Here is a 19,109-nt window from a genome sequence, read left to right as displayed (position 1 = left end):
TGGCGACATACCTGAGAACAGGTTGTGGCCCAGGACTTAAAACAGGTCACCGATTCTCAGGGATGGAGTGTTCTAATACTCCCCCCTCTCGCTTTGTATGCACACACCTCCTCCGGCAGGGCTTTAAAACCTCTAAGGCTCAGCTCACTGCCGGGAGGAAGACGGCATTCACACCTCTTTGAGACAAGTGTGATTGGGACACAGAGATTTTACACCCGTGCCACTGCTGTGGTTAGGCTGCAGAATGTTTTTTTGCAAGGCTGGGCTAAGGGCCTGTCTATGGGGGAAAGTGACCAGTTAAACCACTCTGGTTATACTGTATAACTCCAAGTGTGGACACTCCTCTGCTGGGATCAGAGTAACGTTTGTCAGTTTAGCTTTAACACAGGGGCGGGCAAACTTTTTGGCCTGAGGGCCACATCAGGTTTCTGAAATTGTATGGAGGGCCGGTTAGGGGAGGCTGTGCCTCCCCAAACAGCCAAGTGTGACCTGGCCCCCGCCCCCCATCCAACCCCCCTGCTACTCGCCCCCTGATGGCCCCCCTGGGACTGCTGCCCCATCCAACCCCCCCTGTTCCCTGACCACCCCCAAACCCCCCACCCCTGACTGCCCCCAGCCACCCCATCCAACCCCTCCTCTCCTTCCTGACTGCCCCCCCCCGGGACTCCTGCCCCCATTCAACCCCCTGTTCCCTGCTCTCTGACCACCCCGACCCCTATCCACCCCCCCAAACTCACCTATCCTCTATCCAACCCCCTTGCTCCCTGCCCCCTCACCGCGCTGCCTGGAGCACTGGTGGCTGGCGGTGCTAGCCACCAGGGACACACACAGATACCTTGATCCAAAGCCTATCAGAGTCACTGGAACTCTTTCCACTGAGTTGGCTGTGTTTTGGTTATTGTCCAGAGAAAGCAGAAGTGGCATGGGAGCGGGGGACAGTAACGCACATGTGTACACACACACACGCGCAGTTTGTCGTTCCTAAACCAAGAGCTAGAGACTTCTCCAACCAAAATCTCAAATCCAGAGTTGCAAAATTCTGTGATTTTTATTGTGAGTCTTGTGATATTTGGTATTTATCTGCAGACGCCAGCTACGGGAGTCAAAACATTTCATGGAAAAATGTGTGTGTTTGTGTGTGTGTGTAAAAACATTTCATGGACGTGCGTGGGGGTGTGTGTGGGGGGTGTGAGTGAAAACATTTCATGGAAAAGTGTGTGTGTGTGTGTGTGAAAACATTTCATGGAAAAAGTGTGTGCGTGCACATGTTCCCCAAAGGTAAGCTCCTAGCCCTCTTGGTTGTGGAGGAAAACCTTGAAAATGTGACCCAAGGGAACCCTGATGGCTCAGAAACCAGTAGGCAAAAGAAGAGCCCCAAACATTTTTTAAAATAAACTGACATTTGATCCTGATTCTTTTGGGGTCTGATTTTTGGATGCCTGGGACTGACAATGCTGCCGCTCCACACATCATATGGCTGGGGTGGGTTCTGAAAGCTGGCTCTGAATTTAGCAAGAAGGAGCCCCCAGTTTTATAATGGGCTAAACCAAAACCCATCGATGCAAAATGCTGGGCTGTTAAAAGCCCAGATCCAGCTTTGCTCCTACATCCTCTCTCTCGTGAACACACACACACTCTCTCTCTCTCTCTCTCTCTCTCTCTCTCTGTGCCAGGAGCGGGTGTGAGAGGAGGGGCCAGTGGTCTGTGCCAGGGAGAGGGTGTACAGGGGCTTTCTGGAAAGTGAGAAGGAGGATGCGGGGGCTGTCCCAGGGAAGGAACAGAGGTTGACGCAGCTGAGGCAGCAGTATCTAGGAAGAGGCCCAGTGTACGGCTGGGTCTATAGCCACTGCATGTCTCCAGGTTCTTCCCCTCCAACCCACCCCCGCATTAGCTCTATCATTTGCTCTTTCCTTGACACCAGAAACCTAACCGGTGGGAAAGGAGGGTCCTGCCGTCCAAGTCGGGAAAGCGAGAGCTAACGGGCCACGTGATTTCTCGGAAACACAGTTTCAGGGGCCTGATGAAGCCAAACACTGCACCGCCCCTCCCCCAGCGCGAACATGCTCGCTGGCCTGTTTCCAGCACCTGGCTGGGCCCTGTTCAGCTCCAGCTGCAGCTGGTTGCATCCCGGCCCCTTTGACGGTTGCAGGGAAGCTCTGTGCTCCTGCCCAGTGAGAGGTTGTTTGGGGAGAGGCACAGAGGGGAGAGTCCTGAGGCAGAGAGGCCTCCCCGGCCCCAGGGCCAGCGGAGCAGTTGGGACAAGGGGAGTGAAAGGTACAGAATCACATCTTCATGGGAAACCACATAGCTCTGTATACTAGCGAAGCCAGCGCTGGCCTAGGGCCTGAGCAAACAGCAGGGCTTGTGTGGGCAGCTCCCATCAGCAGAGCTACCCCTAACCCCCACCCAGCAGGGAAATTGTGCAAACCGGCTAATCCCCCAGCAAACAGACAGCTCCAGACTTTCCCCAGGCCTCCTCACGCATCACTGATGTTCGGCCTCCAGTGAGCTGAAGGAGAAGCAGCTTCCCTGGCTGGGCTCCTAGAGAGGCCTTCTCCTTCCGCCAGAGTGCTGCTCCCCAACCCACCTGGCCACAGGAGTCACCTGGACAGACCATCTCCCCTTCCCTCCCCTCCCCCCCCCAGATTTAAGTGAGATGCCACCTTTACTCTATTTTGCACAGGACCAATAAGTGTAATGCAGTGAGAGTGCCTCGCACCATGGCTCTGCTATCTTGTGATAGGACCCCGCCACTTCCAATCCTGACAGACATATATGTCATGGGATGGAAACTCAGCACAGGCCCTGGGAAGGGGGCAGATCCAGGGAAACAGGGACAAGCCACGGAAGACCAAGATGGTGGCAATGCTCCTCCAAGTCTGCCCGCTACGAGGATTCACATTAGCCCAGCGGCATTTGCCATCACTGCTCTTTGTGCGCTATGTGTCAGTGTTATAGTTGCACTCCTGCCTGCAATTAGAGGCAAGTTTGATTTAGTAGCTTGGGCTGGAAATCAGAAACCCTGGGTTCTATTCCGAGCCCTGCTACAGACTCAGTCGGTGAGCCTCGGCAAGTCACTTCACTGGCCCGTGCCTCAGTTTCCCCATCTGTAAAAGGAAGGCAATGATAACGAATCCCTCTTTGTAAAGAACTTTGAGATCCATGCTTCGTAGCAGCTCCTCCCCTATGGTGCAAAGGGAGACCTACAGTATATAGGGTCAAACTATTGTTATGCACTGGTCTATTGACTTCCTGCTGTTCATGGCTGGATCACATCTGCGCTGATCTGTTCCATACATGTGTCGTGGAGTGTGAGATGGACGGCTTGGTGGGGAGCTGGGCGCCTACGTCCCTTGGGCTCTCAAAAATTCCAGCCTGTATTTCTAGTGCTCCATGTGCTAGGAGCAGGAGCCTGGGTAAAACACCTTGAGTAGGACATTGCATGCGTACCCCAGCTATTGGGGTGCAGTGCCCTCAACCCTCTGGGCCTGTCTTTCTGTGGCCCCCATCCCACCCAGAGATAGCAAGCAGGGGGGATAAAAGTGATGGTAAACCGTGCAGCAAGAGCTGCGCTCTCAGCTCTCGCCCACTTAGTCAGGGTGGGCACTCCAGGGGGTTTGCTGAGCAGCTGGGAAAGCAAATCCCAGGGAAGAGGGCTGAGGTGACCAGAGAGCAAGTGTGAAAAAATCAGAATAATACCAGGGTAATAACGTCCTATACAAGACAAAGCCCCTAATATCGGGATTCGAGTCACCCCACTCATAGGCCTTTTGTGATTGCAGGGTCCTGGGACCCCAGCTGGCAGAGGAAACCTTTCTGTTCTCCAGCTTGCTCTCAAATGGCCGGGAAATGAAACTTAGGAGTGGGGAGGTGGGGCAATACAAAGAGAGCCGCACACAGAGCAGGAAACCAAGGGCCAGCCCTCTCTTGCAGCTCCACCTCCTCCCTCCTTGCTGTGAGCTCCAGGCTGCCCCAGTCCTGAGCTCTGCCTGGGAGATCACAGCAGCTCCCTCTTTGCCCAGGCTCAGCCAGCAGCTGTAGGTTCACCCGGTGGGAAGATGGAGAACCCCCCGTACGCCTTCCCGGCCCGCAGCAACCAGCCCTTCCCACACCACAACTATGAGCACCTGAAGGAAGAGCATGAGATCGGGGTGGTCTCCCCAGGGGCCACCGTCAGCTCCACCGTTATCAGCATGTACCAGCCCCCGCCCCGCGACCACATCATCTGGTCCATCTTCAGCACCCTCTACGTGAACTTCTGCTGTCTCGGCTTCATGGCGCTGGTTTTCTCGGTCAAGGTGAGAGGGGCCCGTGCCCCGCCCTACCCTGCGCGTGCTGTGTGACCCCGGGGGCGAGTCTGGGGCCTGTGGGTCTCAGCCTCGCGGGGGAGCCTGTGGCGGGGCAATCGCCTGCGGCCATGTGCTATGGTGAATGCGTGCGCACCACGCTGGGGCTGAGGTGAGGCTCTTCCCTTGATGGGCTTAGCCCTTGACCTCAGGCTGACTTAGACGCGGCTGCTGTGGCTCCCTCTGACCCCGGAACAGGCCTCTCCCGATTCCCCACCCTGCCGCCTACTCTCCCCAAAGGGGGTGACCCGGGAGCAGCTGGGCATGAGTGGCTGAGGCTCCACAGGCTGGGCTGAGGGATCCCCCCGCCCACCAGTGCTGCCAGGATTCTGGGCTGCCCCGTTAAGTCACCCTCAGGCCCTGGGAGCGGACAAGTTTAGTAGCAACTTTCCAGCTCCGTAACCTTTACAACCCCCCGCCCCACCCCCTTCCCCAGCCTAGATAGAGCGTGGGAGCTCCCACGCTGGGCCTCTTCCTGCCAGAGCCCGGCTCTGGGGCCAGAGGAAGGGGATAATAAGCAGCTGCTGGCCAAGTATGAGAGACAACTGGAACTGCAAAGGAGGCCCTGAGTGTGGGGACCCCATTGCTGGGGGCTGAGCACTAATGGTGCTAATGGGGGGAAGAGCAGACATCCTACAGCCCTGTAGCCTGGGGCAAGGGGTGCTATCGCTCACAGAGCTGCCCTAAAAGGGAAGAGAACCGGAATCAAGGGGGCTGAGCCCCAGACGTAGGAAACCCCACTGCTGAGAGAGAGACTGGGGCTGAGTCTAAACGCACAGGGACCTCGGGGCTGATAGGGCCTGCACCTCTCCCATTACAGACGCGGGGGTCACAGAGAAGCCCCTGTGCAGCTTTGTAAGGCTCTAACATGGGGATCCGACAGCTCTCCCACCTCTTGCCGCTCGCACTCAGCCCCTCTGTGCAGAGCAATGCTACAGGAATTCGCTTCCCCCTCCCAGCCCTGGCCTTCTGGGGAGTTTCCTGGTTGTTTCTCTTTGCCCATGAGCAACACCTGTTTCCTGCAGGCGGTTGATAAGAAACACACAGCTTGTTCCTAAACCCAGCCCCCAGGGTCCCCGCGTTCAGACATGCCCATCCCCCTGGGAGCTCAGCTGTTCACCCACAGCCAAGCTCTGATGGCCCCTGACAGCACATCTGCCTATCGCCCCAGGGCAGGGGTTCTCAAACTGGGGGTCGGGACCCCTCAGGGGGTCGCAAGATTATTACATGAGGGATTGCAAGCTGTCAGCCTCCACCCCAAACCCCGCTTTGCCTTCAGCATTTATAATGGTGTTAAATATATAAAAAAGTGTTTTTAATTTATAAGCGGGGGTCGCACTCAGAGGCTTGCTATGTGAAAGGGGTCACCAGTACAAATGTTTGAGAGCCACTGCCCCAGGGCCTTGAGATTCTCCCACGTGTCGTCCCCCCCCAACAGTCTCACAGGCCCATGCCCCAAAATTCATACACCCCTGTCCATGCTCCATGGGGAGGGGGGGCTGAGATTGGGGAATTTGGGGGCCCTGGGACTGCGAGCCCAGAGGGTCACACACCCTGCCCCCAAGCATGAGGATCACGCACTGTATTTGCTTCCCTCCCTCCCTCCAGGCCAGGGATCGTAAAGTCGTCGGCGACCACAGCGGCGCAAGCAGCTACGGCTCCACCGCCAAGTGCCTAAACATCATGGCCCTGGTCCTGTCCCTCCTCTTGTTCATTCTCATCATCGTCCTAGTGGCAACAGGCGTCATCGCTGTCACACACGCAATGCAACCTGGAGTCTAGACCCACCGCAGCCGGCTGGGGAGGGGGGTGTCCTGGCTCTTACAGTGCCCCCCAGGCAGGACTGCCCCTGCCACACTTCCTACACTTCCGACCTCTCTCTCCAGCTCTGCTTGCTCCTTCACTACCGGTGCCTGGCCGCCTCCTGCTGTTTGGTGAGCTGGGGAAGGAGCAGTGCTCTCCTCCTGGCTTCAGGGCAGCACTCCAGCTGTTCTTACAACACTAGCAGCACTATCATCCTCAGAGACGCTCTCTCCCCTGTCCTCCTTTCCACCAACAGGCTGAGACACAGGGATTCGGGCCAGGGCACTGCTGTGCCGCCTCCATGGGACTCTTCCCCATACCATCCTGCTTTACCCGCCACCACCCTTTCTCTGAGGGTGACTGGCCCACTCTCCATCCACAGCCCAGCCGCTGGGCTGCTCACTGGCTGCCCGGCAGGGCACTGCGCAGTGGAGTGATGTGAGCCAGCCCTTCTGGCACAAGGCGACCAGGTGGGCTCCAAGGGAAAGGTGACAGCTCTCCTGCGGGTGACGTGCCCCTCGGCATCTCTGCAGAGACAGGCACTCGTAGAGCGATTTGAAGTAGAACCGCGAGCCGGGGGGAACGGCTCTAATAAACTTTCCTTTCTCTCTTGTAAGCTGGCTTGTTTTTTGCGGCCAAAATTCTCAAATGCCTGTATGGCTCCGAATGGTGGGTTGGGGAGGAGGGTGGAGCCTCTGGCTTCCCCCAGCATTTCCACCAGGGCTCTGCTAGTCGGACCAGTAGGCTCAGCCTGCCTGGGGGAGCCAGGCATGAGTTAGACACAGGGTGCTCACCACGAGGGGCTGGAAGGCCACACGGGGCCCTTCTGCAGCCAGATGGGGGCTGCCCCGCCAGTCCCAGCAGAGGTGCAATGAACATGGCAGGCACAATGGAGACACTCGAGCCAGCAGCCATTGGCGAATCCAGCACTCCAGAGCCTGCTACATACCGATGAGAGGCGCACACCGTGGGAGTGGGGCTATGCCTAGGAGACCGAGCGAGCGCGTGTTGCCACTGAAGCGTACTGGGAGGGAGGGTAGTGATGGGGAGGGCTCACCCCAGAGAAGAGGGGGGCCCAGCAGCAGAAAGCCATATCCTCTGTAGGCCTGCAGCAGGAGTTGGCAAGAGCACGGCCCCCAGCCATTGCTGTACACTAGGCTGGGAGGGAGAGGAAACGGGGGAAGGAGACTGGTTCTCGGAGGGCAATCAGGGACCCTAGAAAGGCTGTGGCCTCACGGCCAGGGCAGGCTGCTGGGGGAGAGGTGGGAGAAGGGACCAGGGACGTGAGGAGAGAACTCACCTAGCTACAGCAAGGAAAAGTGACCCTCACTGAAGGAAGCCAGAACATCCAGCCTATTAGTGACAGGCAATATCCACATTAGCCTCATTCACTGACTAGCAGGCTGATCCCAGGCTCTGCTGCACCAGCGAGGTGCTAGCCCAGGGGTGGGCAAACTTTTTGGCCCGAAGGCCATATTGATGTTGCGAAACTGTATGGAGGGCCGGGTAGGGAAGGCTGTGCCTCCCCAAACAGCCTGGCCCCCGCCCCCTATCTGCCCCCTCTCACTTCCTGCCCACCTCAGAGCTCCCGACCCATCCAACCTCTCCCGCTCCTTGTCCCCTGACTCCCCCCGGTACCCCACCCCCAACTGCCCCCCGGGACCCTAGCCCCCCTGCTCCCTGTCCCCTGACTGGCCAGACCCCTATCCACACCTCCGCCCCATGACAGCCCCCCTGGGATTCCCATGCCTATCCAACCATCCCCTGCTCCCTGTCCCCTGACTGCTCCCGGGAACCCCTGCCCCTTATCTAACCCCCCCACTCCCCATCCCCTTACCATGCTGCTCAGAGCAGCAGGAGCTCGCAGTCCCGCCGCCTGGCCGGAGCCAGCCATGCCGCCCGTGCTGCCCGATAGGAGCGGTGGGCCAAAGTGCTGGCGGCACAGTGTGCTGAGGCTGCAGGGGAGGGAGGACAGCAGGGGAGGGACTGGGGGACAGCCTCCCCAGCTGGGAGCTCAGGGGCCAGGCAGTGTGTTGTGTGAAAAAATACTTCCTTATGTTTGTTTTAAACCTGCTGCCTATTCATTCCATTGTGTGAGGGGTGACCCCTGGTTCTTGTGTTAGGTGAAGGGGTTTGATGCAGCTCCCATGGACTGAAATGGGAGCAGGATCATCCCCTAGCGCACCTCCTCCTGCACATTGCTTGGGTCACTAGTTCAGCCCACTGCTTAAACCCTGCTCTTGCCACATTGGCTAAGGCTAGTGGAGTGTGTGTGTGTGTTTTTGTTTTTGTTTTAAGTTTTGCTAGTTGTCTCTTAGCTTTCCTATGGAAGCAGCGTAGCCCATCCGGCTTCTGCCCTGTTACCAGATAACCCTGCTTAACTACAGCCAGTCTTACAGAACCAGTATCTGACATTCAAGCTTTTTGCAGCCAGCCCTTTGTTTGTGTGTGTGTAATTAAGGCTCTCCTTCTGTCTTCTTCCCTGTGACAAGTCCTATAAGAGATGGGCGTGATGCGTTGTCCACACCCCTGCAGGTGAGAGTAACCCCAGGTCATTCTAGGAAAGTTTAAATCCAGAGCTGAACAATCTTGCCTCAGGCCCTTCCCCTCCCAAGTGCTTCTCTAGAGCCATGTTTATTCCTCTACTGCAACTGGAACAACCACACCCTGGCGTGCATCATTGGCTGCTGGCCTCTTAAAGAGATATCTCCCTATTATGCACATGGGTTATACGTGTGCATTTGAATGTGCTGATGAACCTGGGCCCACAATTTCATGCTGTTATCAGATAACGGGTTAAAGATCTGACACACTAAAAGAGGAAGAAAATGAAAATCACTCTCAAAAGATGTTTCAGAACACAAGGAAGTATTCAAACGTTAAAAACCAAAACATGAGAAAAGAAGAAGTTGAGTGTATGAGCTGCAAATGGTGCGGCCCAATCATTAAATGTAAATATTTATAAGCTAAATAGTTCTAAATCTACAACAGTAAACTGTTTATTCAAATGAAAAGCTTTATTTGGGGATTAGAGATCTATTGTTTTCTTAAACTTAGAGGTCACACTGGGTTTTGAGTTCCGTTTTAGTTCTGCAGCAAACCACAATTCATTCCATTCATCAAAGCATTAATCTACTGAATACTCCCCTCCTTCCATCCACCAAAATAAGCCCCGATATTTACCCTGAAAAATTATTAATAGTTTTTTGCACCGATTTTCACCGGTTTTTGTTGTGGTATAAACACCAATCCATTCCTGGGGAAAATTAAATACAATAAAAACCAAAAAGGGCAGGCCCTAAAAATGGAGCAGATCTCTTTTAAAAAAGCTGATTAAAATATTTTGTCCTTAATCATAACTATTGTGAAGTCATTTTCCTCACACAGGCCTTAATCCCAAATTCAATGAGTCCATTTTCAAAATACTTCCCTGAACAGCAGGGTTTTCCTTAAGAGTTCATATTACTCATAGACATTTTGGCCTAGCACTGATGTGCCTTGGAGTTACTGGAACCGCCTCTTGCCTAACCCTCACCAAGTATGGTTGCCTGCCAACCCTCCAGCATTGTCCTAGTCCCAAGAAATTAATTTTTAATTAAAGATTATGTCATGTGATGAAACTTCCAGGTATATGTCCAAACAAACTTGCCAACCTTCTCACCATGGCGTGTCCTATCAGGGCATCACACATCCTGCTTCATCTGATTGCTTTATTCATGCGAATTCCAAGCCTGCACTTCCTGGCAGCTCTGGCCACTGGGGTTTCCCAGAAGGGTTGGTATTGGATTCAATTACCTTTGTCTTGTTTACAGCTGCTGGGTGGGTTGCCTCTCCCAGAGCAGTTCGGCGGCTGTGGCTGGGTGAATGAGGCAGGGATCTCTTCTATTTTTAATAGGATAGTCCCCAGGTCTAATGCTCCATTGCCCTGCCCCTGGGGCAGTCATGTCCACCTGTGCCAAGTGGGGATAAAATGCTACCAGAGAGAATTAGGAGCCAGGCTTTTGATTCAGCCCTGCAGAGAGAAATAGGGGCCAGTGTTGCAGTGGGGAGCCCAACCAAACTTTGGGATCTCAGGCTTCAGTCCAGACGTTAGAGATCTAGGAACCAGCTATGAAGTTTGGACCCAGATCCAAACTTGCCCAAAGTTCAGGGAGTGTTTTGAGCTAGTGCTCAGGTTCTGGACCAGCTGAAAGCCAAAGCCAGTCTGCTAGCAGGGGGAGGAGGTAACTGATACCTTGTACAGATGGGAACAGTTGACTGCTTGGCTTCAAAGCTGAGGGAACTGTGAGAGGAGTTGGCTGGCTGGGCCCCCGCATTCCTGTGGGGGAGGAAGATATCGCTGTGCGAGCGAGAGACAAAGGCTCAGAGCAGCTCACTGTTAAGGGAGCGGCTGAGGCTCACACTAGTCCAGTAGTTCTCAGACGTTTGTACTGGGGACCCCCTTCACATAGCAGGCCTCTGAGCACGACCCCCCCTTATAAATTAAAAACATTTGTTTATATATTTAACCCCATTATAAATGCTGGATACAAAGCGTGGTTTGGGGTGGAGGTTGACAGCTCGCAACCCCCCCATGTAATAACCTCGCGACCCCCGGAGGGGTCCCGACCCCCAGTTTGAGAACCCCTGCGCTAGTCCACCTGCATTTCCCAGAGTGGCTGGTTTGCGGAGCTCAGAAATACTGAGCATCTGCAGCTCCCACTGACTCCACTTGGCGTTGCCAGGCACCTCAAGTGGGGCCTACAATCCTGGCGGCCTTATTTTCAGGAACCCCAACACCTGCTCAGTGAGAACAGACACTGAACAGCTGGTTAACTCCTCCCTCGCCTTTGAGCTACATTCAGTTTGCGGTCTAGCCTGCAGTAATAGGGTTACCATATTTCAACAATCAAAAAAGAGGACAGGAGGAGCCCCGCCCTAGCCCCACCCCGTCCTGTCCTAGCCCCGCCCCTGCCCCTTCCACTCCCTCCCACTTCCTGCCCCCTCAGAACCCCCAACCCTCCCCCCCACTCCTTGTCCCCTGACTGCCCCCCAGGACTCCCCCCCCTCCCTAAGCCTCCCTGCCTCTTGTCCCCTGACTGCCCCCTCCTGAGACCTTCCCCACATCCTAACTGGCCCCCTAGGACCCTACCCCCTACCTGTCCCCTGACTGCCCCAACCCTTATCCACACCCCCACCCCCTGACAGCCCCCCCCAGAACTCCTGACCCATCTAAACCCCTCTGCTCCCTGTCCCCCCTCCTGGGACCCCTGCTTCTAACTGCCCTCCAGAACCCCACCCCCTACCTAAGCCTCCCTGTTCCTTATCCCCTAACTGCCCCTTCCTAAGACCCCTCTCCCTAACTGCCCCCCAGGACCCTACCTCCTACCTGTACCCTGACTGCCCAAAACCTTATCCACCCCCTCCAGAAAGCCCCCCCCGAACTCCAGACCCCCCCGCTCCTTGTCCCCTGACTGCCCCCTCCTGGGACCCCTGCTCCTAACTGCCCTCCAGAACCCCACCCCCTACCTAAGCCTCCCTGTTCCTTGTCCCCTAACTGCCCCCTCCTGAGACCCCCCCACCTGTACTCTGACTGCCCAAAACCTTACACCGCCAACCCACAGACAGCCCCCCCCCAAACTCCTGACCCATCCAACCCTCCCCCCTGCTCCCTGTCTCTTGACTACCCCCCCCCCCGAACCTCCCTGCCACTTCTCTGGCCCCCGGCCCCCTTACTGTGCCGCAGAGCAGCGTGCTCGGCAGCGGGGGAGGGGAGCAGGCTCGGAGCTCCAGACTGCCGGAGGCCGAGGCGACGGCCGGCGATCTGTGAATGCAGGGCGGGGGGGGGGAGGGAGAGAGAGGAGGGGAGTGGTGTCAAGTTTCAGGAGAGAGGAGGGGGAAGTGAAGGAAGGGCTTTGGCTCTGGCTGTCGGAGTCCGGGCTGCTCTGTAAGCCGTGCGCACACTCTGTATGGGGGGGGGAGGAGGGGAAGTCCGGACATTGACAAATTCCCCCCAGACGCTATTTTTAACTCGAAAAAGCCGGACATGTCTGGGGGAATCCGGACGAATGGTAACCCTATGCAGTAAGGGGCACATCATTGCTCTGCCCCTGGAGCAGCACGGCCCTTGGGGATTCACAATCTCCCTCCCAGACTCCCTGCTGCTCCGAGGAGGGAGTAAGCGGTGCTGAGTCTTTACCTGGCACAGCACGTGCAGGCCTAGCTACTCCACTGGGCACAGTGTGGGGGCGGAGCCAGACTTCGCCCACTTCCCGCCCTCTCTTCCATCCACCTGCGTGAGAGGAGTGGGGAACAGAGTGGAGCTGCAGAGTCTAGATTCCCTCAGTGCTCACAAAACAGCAGTGAACGCCAAGGGGTGCATTACACCTCCCCTGCTCCCTTATGCTGGCATACAGGCAAGGCCAGGATCTGTCCCTTTGTGCGCATGCAGAACAGCTGCTGGCTACTTGAGACTGGAGGGGGGTGCAGGTGTTGAGAAAACAATCCGCTTTAAAGAAAGAAATTGTTTTCCTCATGGGATTAAAGTTTAGAGAGTCTTGATCCCTTGAACCCAACCAGGAAAAGATTCCTGTTATAGGACAGGCAGGGTGGCAGCTGTGAGGGGAGTAGCACTGTGCTCCGGCTCTTCTAGACCTGTTTTGGCATCTTGTCCGATCTAGGATAAATCATGGTTTCTATTCATTTGTTGGTAAGGCTCCCATAGCCCCTTGGATACATGTGCATTAAAGAAGAGTTAGTAACTTCCCCAGTTTGTTACAGAACACTGAAATTCTGAGATTGGATCAGTCCATTGAACCATCTGTTCCAGTTGTTATTCCCCACTCTGTAGATAAATCTCTGCATTAAGCATCTTCGCATAACTTTCATATAGGGTGACCAGATGTCCTGATTTTACAGGGACTTTTTTTTTTATATTGGCTCCTATTACCCCCCATCCCCTGTCCCAATTTTTCACACTTGCTGTCTGGTCACCCTACTTTCATATAACTTTGTATTGGGTCTATCCATGTGTGACCTCTGTTTTCATGCAACTTTGTGTCAAGTCCTTTGATATGGGAACTTTGTATCAAATCCTTATATAGAAACTTTGTATTGAGCCTTGGTATAATGTTATAGCCCCTAAGGATAGTTAAGGTAGAAGAGAAATGTCTTTTCCCTAGGAGTAGAATTAAGATCTCCCCTCTTTTAATCAATTGCCCTGTTGAATGAATGAGATGTGAATGAGCAAGGCGTGGAAGACAAGCACCTCCAGACAACTGCAACAGTTGGAGAGGGGATGGAAGCCAGACCCAAGAACAATAAAACTCGTCAAGTAGGCTCATCAAAGAAGAGAAGACATATTGACGGCCTTGGGAGTTAGAAGCTTTTGAAAACATGCTCTTTGAAAATAAATGTGGCAGCATTCAGACAACACCCAGAAGGAAGCACCACAAAGGACCAAGGGACACAGACACAGATTTTACATCTTGGATATGTCTACACTACGGGATTAATCGGAATTTATATAATTTGAATTTTGGAAACAGATTATATAAAGTCAAATGTATGCGGCCACACTAAGCACGCTAATTTGGTGGTTTGCGTCCATGTACCGGGGTTAGCGTCAATTTCTGGAGCATTGCACTGTGGGTAGCTATCCCATAGTTCCCGCAGTCTCCTCCACCCATTGGAATTCTGGGTTGAGATCCCAATGTCTGATGGGGCCAAAAACATTGTCGCAGATGGTTCTGGGTATATCCTCCCCCCTCTCCAGGGAAGCAACTGCAGACAACCGTTTTGCGCCTTCTTCCTGGGTGAACAGTGCAGACGCCATATCATGGCAAGCATGGAGCCTGCTCAGCTCAAGACAGCAGTCATGAACATTGTAAACACCTTGCGCGTTATCAAGAAGTTTATGCTGAACCAGAACCTGCAAAACCAGGCGGCGAGGAGTAGGCTACGGCAGTGCGGCAGCGAGAGTGATGAGGATATGGACATGGAATTCTATCAAACCATGGGATCAGGTGCTTTGGAGATCATGCTGTTAATGGGGCAGGTTATAGCCATGGGAACACCGATTCTGGGCCTGGGAAACAAGCACAGGCTGGTGGGACCGCATAGTGTTGCAGGTGTGGGACAATTCCCAGTGGCTGCGAAACTTCCGCATGCGTAAGGGCACTTTCATGGAACTTTGTGACTTGCTTTCCCCTGTCCTGAAGTGCCAGAATACCAAGATGAGAGCAGCCCGCACAGTTGAGAAGCGAGTGGCGATAGCCCTGTGGAAGCTTGCAACGCCAGACAGCTACCGGTGGGTCGGGAATCAATTTGGAGTGGGCAAATCTACTGTGGGGGCTGCTGTGATGCAAGTAGCCAAAGCAATCACTGAGTTGCTGCTACGAAAGGTAGTGACTCTGGGAAATGTGCAGGTCATCGTGGATGGCTTTGCTGCAATGGGATTCCCTAACTGTGGTGGGGCGATAGATGGAACCCATATCCCTAACTTGGCAGTGGAGCACCAGGGTACCCAGTACATAAACCGCAAGGGTTACTTTTCAATGGTGCTGCAAGCACTTGTGGATCACAAGGGACGTTGCACCAACATCAACATGGGCTGGCCGGGAAGGGTTCATGACGCTCGCGTCTTCAGGAACACTAATCTGTTTAAAGGACTGCAGCAAGGGACTTACTTCCCAGACCAGAAAATAACCGTTGGGGATGTTGAAATGCCAATAGTTATTCTTGGGGACCCAGCCTACCCCTTAATGCCAAGGCTCATGAAGCCATATACAGGCAGCCTGGACAGGAGTCAGGAGCTGTTCAACTACAGGCTGAGCAAGTGCAGAATGGTGGTAGAATGTGCATTTGGCCTTTTAAAAGGTTGCTGGTGATCGTTACTGACTCGCTCAGACCTCAGCCAAACCAATCTCCCCATTGTTATTTCTGCTTGCTGTGTGCTCCACAATCTCTGTGAAAGTAAGGGGGAGACCTTTATGGCGGGGGTGGGAGGCTGAGGCAAATCGCCTGGCTGCTGATTACGTGCAGCCAGACACCAGGGCAATTAGAAGGGCACACCAGGAAGCGCTGTGCATCGGAGAAGCTTTGAAAACCAGTTCCATGACTGACCAGGCTACAGTGTGAAATTTCTGTTTGTTTCTCCTTCATGAAAACCTGCCCCCTTTATTGACTCATTCTCTGTAAGGAACCCACTCTCCCCCTTCCCCCAGCTCGCTTTCAAAGGAAATAAAGTCACTATCATTTAAAAATCATGTATTCTTTATTAATTGATTATAAACATAGGGAGAGAACCGACAAGGTAATCTAGGTGAGGTTTGGGAGGAGGTTAGGAGGGAAGTAAAAGGCCACTGAAAAATTCAATATAATTACAGCCTTTTGGTTGGGCTGTCCACTGGGGTTCCTCGTTCTTACACGTCTGGGTGAGGAGGATAAGGAACATGGTGAGGGGGGGGGAGGGAGGTTATACAGCGGCTGCAGCGGCAGTCTGTTATCCTGCTGCTGTTCCTGAAGCTCCACCAGATGCTGGAGCATGTCCGTTTGATCATGCAGCAGCCCCAGCGTTGCAGCCTGCCACCTCTCATCTCGAGCGTCCCTCATGACCTCACGTTCACTGGCATCTTTCCTAAATTTAGATACTGTGTCCTTCCACTCATTCAAATGAGCTTTCATTGTGGGTGCATTCCATTATTTCTGTGAACATCTCGTCTCGCGTCCTCTTTCTCCGCTGCCTTATCTGAGATAGCCTTCGGGATGGAGGAGTGAGGCTTGAAAAATTTGCAGCTGCTGGAGGGAGGGTTAAAAAAAAAAAAGGAGAGAAGTTTTTAAAATGATACATTTTACAGAACAATGCTTATACTCTTTCATGGTGAACAACACTATTCACATTACATAGCACATGTGATTTCATTACAAGGTCGCATTTTCCATCTTAATATTGAGTGCCTGTGGCTTTGGTGTTAGAGATCACAGACGCAGGTCCGGGCAACAGAATTCAGCTTGCACGCAGCCATGGTAAGACATTGTCTTTCGGCTTCTGCACCCTCCTTTCCCACATACCAAGCAAAGCCCGTTGACTGCTGCGGTTTTCCTATTAACCTTCAGCAGCAGAAAACAAACTAACCCCCCGCCCCCATCCAATTCTCTGGGATGATCACTGTACCCCTCCCCCCATCGCATGGCTGGTAACAGGGAAGATCCCTGCTAGCCAAACGTGAAAAGCTCAGGGCCAATTTCCCCCCTCCCTGCGCTTGGCTAACTGCAGGGAAGGATTTCTTTTCAGCCACAGGCAAACAGCCCAGTAGGAACGGCCACCTCTCTCCCCTTAATTAAATTCCCGTATTTCAACCAGGTTACCATGAGCGATATCACCCTCCTGAGGATTACACAGCGAGATAAAGAATGGATGTTGCTTGAATGCCAGCAAACACCGGGGCCATACGCTGCCAGGCTTTGTCATGCAATGATACCAGATTACTTGCTGCAAGCATGGCGTGGTCAAGTGTCCTACCATGGAGGATGGCTAAGGCTGCACTGCCCAGAAACCTTGTGGCAAGGCTTTTGGAGTACCTCCAGGAGAGCTTCATGGAGATGTCCCTGGAGAATTTCCGCTCCATCCCCAGACACGTTAACAGACTTTTCCAGTAGCAGTACTGGCCGCAAATGCATCCCAAGTCCTCAGGGCAAAGTAATCATTAAAAAACGCTTGCTTTTAAAACAAGTTTTATATTTTAAAAGGTAAACTCACCTGAGGTCCCTTCCATGGGGTCATGGTCTTGGATACTGGGTTGGGAGGGTACTTCAGTCAGGCGGAGAAAAAGATCCTGGCTGTTGGGGAGCACGGAGTGCTGGGTGCTCTCCACAAGCTCGTCCTCCTCCTCCTCCTCTTCCCCATCCACAGAATCCTCAGGTGTAACTGATGAGATTATCCCCGCCTCAGAATCCACGGTCAGAGGTGGGGTAGTGGTGGCGGCCCCCCCTAGAACTGCATGCAGCTCGGCGTAGAAGTGGCATGTCCGCGGCTCTGACCCGGAGTGACCATTTGCCTCCTTTGTTTTTTGATAGGCTTGTCTGAGCTCCTTGACTTTCACGTGGCACTGATCTGAGTCCCTATTGTGACCTCTCTCCATCATGCCCTTGGAGATTTTTTCAAAAGTTTTGGCATTTCGTCTTTTTGAACGAAGTTCTACTAGCACTGAATCCTCTCCCCATATAGCGATCAGATCCAGTACCTCCTGGACGGTCCATGCTGGTGCTCTTTGTCGATTATTGGCCTGCATGGTTACCTGTGCAGATGAGCTGAGCTATCTGTGGTCACCTGTGCTCTCCATGCTGGGCAAACAGGAAACGAGCAGGGCTTTTCCTGTCTACCTGGCCAGTGCATCCAAGTTCAGATTGCTGTCCAGAGCAGTCACAATGGTGCACTGTGGGACAGCTCCCGGAGGCCAATACCATCGAATTGCGGCCACACTAACCCTAATTTGAAACGACAATATCGATTTTGGCACTACTCCGCTCATCGGGGTGGAGTACAGAAATCGATTTTAAGAGCCCTTTATTTCTAAATAAATGGCATTGTTGTGTGGACGGGTGCAAGGTTAATTTGATTTAATGCTGCTAAGTCCGAATTAAAGTCATAGTGTAGACCAGGCTCAAGTATAGATTTGCATGAGAGGGAAGCTGCTATAAATGTGAGGTGTCTTGCAGAGGACCCCGGGTCTCGTCTTGTCAACATCAGAGCATCGAGACGGATAGACAGAGCCCAGCTCCACCCCTCCCCCATCTAACTCACCTGATCAGTGAAGTTAAGGGGAGCAACTAGTTGGTAACAACAACAAGACAGAGTGTGCTTGTGTGTGCATGTGTATGTGAGTGCATGAGTGCAATATATATCATATGCATATGATATAGTGTTGATTGATACATGTATTACCAATAAATGTGGCACTTTACCTTATCCCCCCTGAAAAGATCCTGGGCAGTACTTTAAGTACAACAACTCCACAGGAGAAACAAGCAAGTACACCCAGAAACACTGCTCCAACCTAGTTAGGTGGTTGTTGCTTTCCTGAACCCAGCAGGCAGCTCTCCCGTTGACATAACAACTCCACCTCTGTGAGAGGCAGTAGCTAAATTGGCGTGAGAAGCTCTCCTGCCACCATAGCGCTGTCCACATTGGCACTTAGGTCAGTGTAACTTATGTCACTCAGGGAATGGTTTATTCACACCCCTGAGTGACATGAGTTACACTGTAAAAGCAGCAAAGAGTCCTGTGGCACCTTATAGACTAACAGACATATTGGAGCATGAGCTTTTGTGGGTGAATACCCACTTCTTCGGATGCATGAGTTACACTGACGTAAGTGGTCGTGTGTACAGATCCTTTGAGTGGAGGAGATTAACGTAACAGTGCCAGGGCCTGCAGGAAAGGGGTGGGCATAGAGAAACTGGGCTTGGGAGAACTGCAGAAGTAGCACTGCTCCTCCCCCATGCCCCGCTGCCTAGATCCTTTCTTCATACTGAAAAGGAAAGGGGGGGGGGGGGGGGAGAGAGGAGAGCAGTCACACTACTCCCTGCCCCTCAGGGTTTAGCCTGTCCACACCAAAGGGTGGCACCCCTCCCAAGGCTGGGGGTGCTGTTCCTTCAGCTCTGTAGCAGGAAGCCCCTGGGGGCAAGGGAGAAGCAGACATTAGCTGCAGGGACAGGATTGTTTTTCTTATGCTGACAAAGGTCCTTGTTCAGTGTTGGAAAAAAGGGTTTCTCTTCCTGCAATTCTTCACCCTTGTCAGATGATCCCTGGGCACCTTGCACACCGCCAGAGCCAGGAGCGACCCTGCCAAATTTAGCAAGAGCAGAGGGGTTGAGCAGGGTGTTGGACTAGATGACCTCCTCAGGTCTCTTCCAACCCTAATCTTCTAGGATTCTATGCTATGAAGATGGCTGCCCCCACCCACAGGAGGTTGAGAAAAG

General features: G+C 53.4%; 1 protein-coding gene across 1 annotated transcript; it reads left to right on the top strand.

Annotated features, from left to right (window-relative positions):
* The first annotated feature begins 3,939 nt into the window (after positions 1–3,939).
* LOC128835961 (interferon-induced transmembrane protein 1-like) lies at positions 3,940–6,765 on the top strand. Its single transcript, XM_054025917.1, has 2 exons — positions 3,940–4,298; positions 5,955–6,765. The coding sequence occupies exons 1-2, from the start codon at positions 4,059–4,061 to the stop codon at positions 6,126–6,128; spliced, it is 414 nt and encodes a 137-aa protein (XP_053881892.1). The 5' UTR covers positions 3,940–4,058; the 3' UTR covers positions 6,129–6,765.
* The last annotated feature ends 12,344 nt before the right edge of the window (positions 6,766–19,109 follow it).

Source organism: Malaclemys terrapin, chromosome 4, assembly GCF_027887155.1.
Source record: "Malaclemys terrapin pileata isolate rMalTer1 chromosome 4, rMalTer1.hap1, whole genome shotgun sequence".
NCBI lineage: Eukaryota > Metazoa > Chordata > Testudines > Emydidae > Malaclemys > Malaclemys terrapin.
Note: the sequence above shows the minus strand (reverse complement) of the source record. Positions and strands in the feature narration are given on the sequence as shown.